This window comes from Temnothorax nylanderi, unplaced genomic scaffold, assembly GCF_030848795.1.
Source record: "Temnothorax nylanderi isolate EJ_2023f unplaced genomic scaffold, tnyl_v1.0 TNYL_tig0335_pilon, whole genome shotgun sequence".
Classification (NCBI taxonomy): domain Eukaryota; kingdom Metazoa; phylum Arthropoda; class Insecta; order Hymenoptera; family Formicidae; genus Temnothorax; species Temnothorax nylanderi.
The window spans coordinates 194,755-203,777 of NW_027249397.1; the positions used below are offsets into that span (position 1 = coordinate 194,755).

The 9,023-nt window shown below is 43.4% G+C and overlaps 1 protein-coding gene across 1 annotated transcript; it reads right to left on the minus strand.

The window, feature by feature from the left end:
• Positions 1–4,727: 4,727 nt before the first annotated feature.
• Positions 4,728–5,559, minus strand: LOC139781408 (uncharacterized). The gene is made up of 2 exons (XM_071720265.1): positions 5,426–5,559; positions 4,728–5,315 (listed from the first exon to the last, which is right to left on the minus strand). Exons 1-2 carry the CDS (start codon positions 5,548–5,550, stop codon positions 4,751–4,753), a joined length of 690 nt encoding a protein of 229 aa, XP_071576366.1. The 5' UTR covers positions 5,551–5,559; the 3' UTR covers positions 4,728–4,750.
• Positions 5,560–9,023: the final 3,464 nt, after the last annotated feature.

Genomic DNA, 9,023 nt, shown 5'->3' on the forward strand with positions numbered 1-9,023 from the left:
GGAGAATTTATGTATAACGTATGCATAACGCGAGAGAATGGTACACGGGAAGGAATTTGCACTTACGCAGTTTTCTTGCACGATAAATATAATTCCTCCGTTTATGCGGTGCTTTTTATATGCGGGCGGAAAATGTATCTTTCTATCGTATTTATGGGGATAATGTTATTTCCGGGGCCCCTCAATTTGATAGTTGTATTTGATGGATCTTTCGCTGAGAAAAAGAATGCCGCAAATCATAATGCGCTACGATGCATAGTTTTTGAGATATCGATTTTTAAATGTAAATAATAGCAATACTGTTGTATGGTTTGCAATTTACCACGTGTGGAAAATTCACGCATGTACTTTGCAAGGCACGCTATGGCCGGTATTCATAGTCGGTTCTTATATTTAAGATCGTCTTAAGTACAATCTTAAGATATCATTAACCAATCACAAAGCGTATTAGCATCTTAAGACATTACTTAAGCCGGTCTTAAAATAAGAACCGACTATGAATACCGGCCTGTGTGTCTAGTTTAACGGTAGTGGAGCCCCCCGCAGGGGAGTGGAACCTACTGCCTCCACGCATAAACTTTCCACGCGAAAGGAGGCGTCATGAGGTGCCACTTTTCAATATCCTAACAATTCTCTGTATAACAAATTATTTCTGTTACAAATATTAAATACTTTTACACAATGTAACTTTTCATACGAAGCGACGAAAGAAGAAAAAACGGGTTTTTAACTTTTCACGCGAACCGAGGTTCACCCTCACCCTCCCTCCCTGCCGTAGCCCCTCTCCCGCCTACGTGTGTACTGTTTCTCTCTCTCTCTCTCTCTCTCTCTCTCTCTCTCTCTCTCTCTCTCTCTCTCTCTCTCTCTCTCTCTCTCTCTCTCTCTCTCTCTCTCTCTCTCTCTCTCTCTCTCTCTCTCTCTCTCTCTCTCTCTCTCTCTCTTTCTCTCTCTCTCTCCCTCCCTCCCTCCCTCTCTCTCTCTCTCCCTCTCTCTCTCTCTCTCTCTCTCTCTCTCTCTCTCTCTCTCTCTCACTTACTGTTAATAGTCCAGTCAATGTAGGAAAACACTTGGAAATTTATCCTCGAAGAGTAAACTTTTTTGGAAAGTGTTCTTTTGGGTTTCAGAAAACATGTCCCAAAAGTTTACCAACGTAAACCCTGTGCTAAATGTTTTATTTAACAAAAAAGACCGAAAAAATCGGTTTTTTTTAGTATAACTAAAAAAACATTAATTTTATGAAAAAATAAACCATGCCAATCGAAAGAGGAGAAAATTTTACTAAAGAAACATACCTAAAGTTTTCTTAATATTAATATGTGTAGGAGTAATAATTTTTTAATTAACGCCTTCAAAGTGCGTCGATGCCGCCCCGTGTGAAGCCGCCTGCAGAGTACGCGGGCGCGCGCGCACTTTTTAAAAAGGGTTGTAACTTTTGATTGGGTCGATAGAATCAAATTTTACAAAAAGCATTCGAAAGTAGACGTAATTTACTAATTTTCAAGTGGTTTAGAAAAATTGAGAAAGCATTTTGAGTATATTTAAATCGAATTTGAAGAGAGACGATGTGAAATTTTTAACTTATTTTACTAATATCATTGCCATTTATTTAAATTTGCAGATTTTCACTTCTAAACTAAAGCATTATATTCTTAAAATATGTGCTAATAACATAATAAGTGAAAAAAATTACAAAAATTAATTTTTTAAAAGTTGGGACCTCAAAGTTGATAGTTTTCTTGAAATTTCGTTATTTCAAAATTGATCAACAAGTTTGACTGCAGATATTATTGCTTAGGAAATAGATATTAAAGTTTAATAACAGGGTTTTTTAAAGCTGAAAATATGTACTTTAAGATGATAAAAGTTTTATTTGAAAAACAAAATATTAAGCAGGTGTATTTTTCAAAAAAGTATATAAAAATAAATGTCGAACTGGAAAATATGAAAATTTCTCTATTTTCAAAGTCGAAAAAGTAATAGAAAAAATTTTTTTTGAAAAAATAACTTATGGGATGTTGTAGCTTGGGTCTTAAACTTTAAGACTGTATATCGGAAATATTTTTTTGAACTTATTATTTTAGTGGCTACACGCAATTTAGTAAAAAAGTCGTATTTACGACAAGAACAGAAGCAAACGAAGAACATAATCGATATTTAAATTACAATATAAATATTGTGACTTAATAACAATGAATATTATATTAATTATGAATATTATAGTAGGAGTACTGTGTGCCTACGGCCCCGGGAGCTCCGAGGGGGGAGCGGGGCGGGGGGGACTTGAGTGGCGAGGGGGTGTTGGGGAAGGGGGTTTCGGCGAGCGCGTCGAGACATGTTGTTTATCAAATATTTGATAAACATTTGATAACAACATGTCCCGACGCGCTCGCCGAAACCCCCTTCCCCAACACCCCCTCGCCACTCAAGTTCCCCCCGCCCCGCTCCCCCCTCGGAGCACCACGCTCGCTCCCGTTCCCCTCATTGATATTCTCTCTCGCTCCCGACCCCCGTTGTCTCTCCCCCGTTCGCGCGCGTCTTCTCGTTGGCGTTCTCTTTTCCTCGCGCGCGGTCTCTCTCGCTCCCGTCCCCGTTCGCGTTCTCTTTTCCTCGCGCGGTCTCTCTCGCTCCCGTCCCCCCGTTCGCGTTGTCTTTCTCTTGCGCGTGGTCTCTCTCTCGCTCCGCGTTTTTAATTTTTTGATAAAAAAAGAAAATACCTTAATCTTGACGAGGGGGGGCTCCATGGCCGCGGCCCTCCATTCGTCTCAACGCAGCCAGCATCGACTCCCGCGGATTTTGGCGGTCAGGGCGGTTGATGGGAGAAGGACCCGCGATATGCACAATTCGAGCCACGTTGAACACCAGCTCGTCCGCCAATCTTTCGTCCTCCGCTGTTGGACGATACGCGCGACCCTGCGCGAGGGCGTCGGTGTAAAAATGAGCCCTCCCGCGTCCGAGGAGCGCGCGGTGATCCACGTAAACTTCTACCCGCCCGCGTCCGATACCGAGTGGTCGAAGAGGTGGCTGACGCGGGGGTTCGGGAGCAGCGGGCCTCTCCCCCTGATCACTATCAGAGTCTTCGAAATCAATATTGTCAAATTCTACAATACCTCCCTGAATTTCGCTCTTTTCAATGTCTTTAGCGTCTTGCAGGGGAAGGCGCGGAGACATCACAAAAAATAACTCGTTAAAAAATCACACAAAAAAAAATGTTCGGACGAAACACGTTTAAGCACGCTCACGGCCACGACGAGACTAAAAAAAAATTCAACGATGGTTATAGTGGAGGCGGGTAACGTCGACGGGTCACATGCCGATGGTCCGATGCTTGCGCGCGTTGTAATTCGACACGAGTCGCAGCAAGACGTCGACCCACTTGTAATTTCCGTTGACAGTTTATGGTGTTTATGCAACGACGATAAGGGCTAGCGCCGTCGTTCGCGTTTTCTCTCGTTCACATCTCTTCGTTCGCGTTTTCTCTCCCTCGCGCGGATTTAACTTAATAATTATTATAATATAATAACTTAATAATTATTATTTAAAATGTTAATATTATGAAATATACTTAATATTAATAATAGTGAAGGAAGCGGAAAAAATAAATAATAAATGATATATAGAATTAAGCATAAAAATATTTATTTATAAAATTTTAAAAAATTTTTACAATTACCACACTTCTACTTCTTCTTCTTCCCTCTCAAACTCGTCTTCGATTTCGTATAATCTTCGAAATCCATAGATGTCTATATCTCCCGAAATTTCCCAAATTTCGTCATCGTTGTCGCGAAGGAGTTCTCGCTCCCATCGTACCCAACGCTGGCGATGTATATTGATGAAACCTCGAATTTGGATTTCATCGAAATGTATCACATTTGGCTGAAAACAAATTATACAAAAAATTTTTTTAAAATGTTTTAAAAAAAGTTAAAATATATGAAAAAAAATTTAAAATGTATGAAAAAATGTTTATACACACCTGTACGTGAGGGATTCTCACCCTCACCATATTGAACAGTTCGATCTCGTACATCGGTTCGTTATCGACCCACACCCACTATAACGTTAACAGAATGGTTAATTTAATATATATTTAAATATACAGTTATGTGCATACAGTATTGTTGCATGCATGCATGCCGTCCGGTATGCTTTTCAAAAATGTTACGCCCAGGTCGATAGTGAGTCCATGATTTCTCTCAGACACTCATTCACACTCGCGCACTCACGAAAATAACGACTCGTTTATTAAAAGACCGCTCGCTGCACGCTTCAGCTTGGAGTTCGAAAAGCATACCGGGCGACACGCACGCAACGGTATTAGATATACATACCCCGATGGCAGGGTGAACGATTTCAATACAATCTTCGATTCTACGTCTACGAAATCTTTCCATTTTTTTCTTATATATTCTTTGCTCGCGAACGTTTTCACACTACTGACTGCAGAGGACTGACTTTAACTGACTGCAGAGGACTGAACTAGAGCTCAGAGAAAAGTAATTAAGATAAAATATATCTAGCATTACAATAGCAAGCAAGGATTCGTTGAAGCATCGGCACCACATAGGCGAGCGTCGCCGGAGCATCGCTTCATAGTGTACGATATACGATACTTTAAATTTCAAGTGGCTCGAGTGGAACGTCGCATATACGGCTCGAATGTAAATGCGTGTGAAGAAATTAAGACATGATTTATATTTAAAAAATACATTTTTTTATTCTTCTTTTACATTTTTTTTGTTCTTACGTACTACGGAAGCGCACTAAAAAATAAAGCTGCGAGCTCACAATCGACGAGTTGATGTTTATCGAAGGCATCGCTATCGCGTATTACATTTAACACTTGCGTAGGATCCGTTACAGTGGACGCGATTTTGGAGAATTGCGTGAACTTGACATCAACCGTCTCGACAATTCTACTCAATCGATGGAACATCGCGTCGATGCACAGATCAAGATCGAGCATACGGTGTAACGTCGATTCGGTCATCGTTAAGCGTACGTTTAAAGACTCGAGACGTACGAGTTTGACACCGTTAATCGTACAAATTCTCAACGTTAGCGGTCCAACGCTTATAAAATCACACGTATCTTTAGTGTATCGAAGGAAATTCTGAATGTTCCGCCGTTGTTCGTGGAATCCCTTCCACGTTTCGAGGGACAGTATCAATTCCGTTCCTCGATTATCTCCTACGGCGATCTCCACGTAACTCGGTGGACCCACGTTAACGCCAACTTCAAGGAATTTGTATCCCGTAGCCGTCAACGCGTATCGTCTGCTGAGTATACGAACCGCGCGACGCTCCAACGAAATGCTGTAGAAAAAATAAATAAGATTACTTTCAAAATAATAATACAATTTATAATTTGCAATTTTAAAAAATATAAAGCTTTATAATTTAAGAAAAAAAAAACGAAAACTTACTTGTTACACTTGTTCTCGTACGATGGAGTTTTATCATCATCATCACCATCGTGAATCGGTACGTAATAATTCATGCGTCTGCCACCGCTGCTGCTGCTGCTGCTTCCTTCAGCGGAGCTGAACATTTTTTCTCTCGGTTATGGAGACGCGGACCGTTGATACAAGCGGTCGATGCAAGACTGATCGTCGTTGTAAAATTAATCGAATATACGCGACAACTTTCAAAACTATGATGAAGGAGGGGGAAATTAATGTTTCTGGAACGCGCAATCAGCGCTCTGAAATTTAGGAGAGGGGATTAAGGTAGGATGTTTTTTTTTATTAAGACGTATACCCCCTCTCCGCATGACGTCAACCGCGAAACATGTTCAGACATGTTCGTCCAAACCTGATACCCCCCCCCCCCCCCCTCGAAGCTCTCGAGTTAGAATTCGTCACGTATACCTACTTATTCTTTAATTTTGTACACTATCGACTAATGGGGAAGGGAAATTAAACGTTGTAAAATTTACACATACATATAAAATTTATTTTTTAAAAAGATGACAATTCTCCCTGACGTTTCGACCACCAGTTAAATATTTTTAATACATTTTGCAATGCGCAATTCTTAACGTGTTTTCCACATCGCATAGTATCGGTAGCATCTAGAATATTTAAAGATTCGATATCTTCGTAATCCGCATCCAGAGTCTCGATGTTTAGGTTTTTTCTCGCTTATTCTCAAGCAGATCCACCAGCCATTCTCGTTTCTGGCATCCCTTGACGTACACGAGAGTAGGCATTTCGTCGTCGTCGTCGTTGTCCTCTTCCTCACCGAGCACTGCCGATGTAATTAAACGCTTCACCTTGCTGTACGACACGTTTCCGTCTTCCCATCGTAATCCATGGTGATTGCGAATCAACCAGGAAGCGCACGATTTGTCGGATTTTGTGAGGAGATTCCACGGCATGGGGCATGTAAAGATGTAATGCGCCAGAACGGTTCCGTTTCTCAGCACCGCCGCCTCCTTCACGACAAATTTCATCCCGACGACGAAACCTTGCAGGTCCACGAACGTTGGTGCGGACATGAAGAGATATCTCTCTCTCTTCGATGCGTGAATCGAGAGAAATGACGCGCGTTTCGCGACACTCTGATTTATATATCCTGCTCCCCTTTTTTCCCTCTCATAAATTTGTATCGAGAGTGAAAGAGAGAGAAAATTTTCGTCGACGTTGCCGCGAACACTCAGACTATTTTGCGCACTACGTTGGTCAACGGATTGTACTCGATCACGCGATCGTGTATGATGAGACAGTACGCGGAGGTATTCGGCGGTACGTTCTCCATGCAATCGAATTCTATTCTGACATCCACGGTGGCGTTTTTGACGGATTCGTTTTGTCGAGAGCAATCGATGATCACGAACGGGCCGTTGCGTAGAAAAGTCGAAACGGTGAGACTCGGCTCGAGATATTCGTATCCGTAATAGCCCTTGCAGAAACGCGCGTACATATCGTACAGAATCGCCCATCTGTGTTTACCAAAATCCAAATTCAAATCGTCATACGGATAGACTTCCGAGTTTAGGTAGAGTTTCACGTTGGTCAATTTGCAGTCGTCGAATCGGCTCGTGTCCGCGGATATGACGTTCTTCCGACCCGTCTGCAGAGCGGAAGACGACGTATCGCGGTTTCTCAAGCTGAGTCGCGGTCTTAATGGCCCACGAGTGCTTGGTCGTATTCTGCAACAGGGGATACTCGTACAGATCCCACGAACGGAAACCCATACTTAGATATCGTCCGTTTTCCAAGGCGCGCAGCATCGACAGCTTGTTGATCTCGCTCAATACCACGTGAGGCATTCGCCATTGTATCTTGAGTATTTTGATAGTAGGCTCCAACGCGAGATTTCCCACCAGACAATTGTTATCGTTGCGCGATCGTATTATGACCAATTCGTGACGAGCGTTGATCACCACGCGTTTGTAATCCTCGCAAAATCCTAGTAACAGGTTGAGCGGTACGCAGAAATTGAAGTATCCATTCGCGTTATTCTGCGGCTCCCAGCCGGCGTTTCTCAGGATCACGCTTCTGTCGGACGATACCGTTACGTAGTTCTTGAGCGTGCTGGTTATTCCTACGTTTCTGCAGTGATCAATCTCCACGCCGTCGAGCTCGTATCGAATTTCATCGAACATGAACGCGACACAATTATTCCCCAATACCACGTTATCGGCTTGGCCGGCTGCTCTGGTCACCGTCAATGTTCCTTCGACGTAGAGAAAACTTTCGCACGGCAACGTATACAGATCCTGCTGTTGTATGGGTATTCGTATCTCGTCGCTATACTCGAACGTTGTGTTGGCGTACGGGTTGTACGTGTGAGTCTCGATCTTGACGATGCGATCGTCAAAGACCGGCTCGCCTCCGATGTTAAGAATTTCAGTCATCGTTCACAGTCAGCTTTCAGATGTTTCGTACCGCGAATCCCAGAGATTGTAAAAATTTAACGTTCGATGCGTTGAGCTTCTTTCTCGTCTCTTTTTTAACGCCACCGAATGTCGATTTGACGATATCGTCGATCGTCGCAGTCGTAAAGATATTCTTATCTGTCGCGTGCTCCGAGTCGTTCAACACGAGCATCTCACACGTCGCGCGTTATCGCTGTCGCCGTCGTACGTGTAATCTGACGGTGATCTCTTCTCCTCGAAAATCGAGCAATCGTCCGTCTTGATCCGTGACGCGTATCGTTAGATTCGAAACGCTTCGCGCGATGATCGGCAGGTAAATGATCTGCGCCGGCGTTTCCGATATCTTATATCCCGGTGGTACGCTCGGTGAAAATTCGTGTATCGTGTGAACACGTTTGCCGTTGCTGTACGCACCCGCGGTCACGTTACACTCCACGCGGATAATGTTTATGTTGATAATATTAATCGACGCGTCCGATTCGTACCACTGTCCCGGCTGCAATATACGCTTCGACGAGAATCCCAGCAGCGATCCAACGTTGTTCGGTTTGTTAAAGTTCACTCTAAAAGCGCACTTGATCTCGCTCTTCATCGTATTGTAATTTGCGCGGAGCACTATCGGGTATTCCGCGACCTCGTCTTCGTAGCCGTTCGCGCGACCGGTCGCCTCTCGGGCGATATTCGCGACCGACGTACGATCATCGTTGGAACGAATTACGCGTCGCGGGCGTTTCCGTGAAATTTTCGCGTTTCAAAAACTCATGTATGGCTCGTATCTCGTACGATCCCTCGGGAATCGTAATTTCCGTGTCATCCTCGTCGAAATAAAATTTATTGTTCGAAGAATTCACGTTCGGAATCGTGTGATAAGTCTCGAAACACGTTAGACCGAGCTCGTAGTCACCGTCGCTCAGATCCACGGCGGGAAAATAGTGCTCCGCGAGGATGCTGCTCTTCCCGGTCACGTGAACGTTATAGACATGTCGGCGGGGAAACCGTTACGAATACTGAGTCACCACGGCGCACCGTCAGGCTTTAAATTAGCGTCGATCGTCCGGAGAAATTGCAAGCATAATTGTCCACAGATGCTCTGATCGTATCGCTGATAAGACGTGCAATTGTACTCAGTCTTCGTCACGCTC

Bases quoted from the DNA above. Each gene is read 5' to 3' on its own strand.
- LOC139781408 (XM_071720265.1), bottom strand. From the start codon at position 5,550: ATGTTCAGCTCCGCTGAAGGAAGCAGCAGCAGCAGCAGCGGTGGCAGA. The intron at 5,316-5,425 runs GTAAGTTTTCGT...TTTTTTCTACAG, and splicing joins TACGAGAACAAGTGTAACAA to CATTTCGTTGGAGCGTCGCG.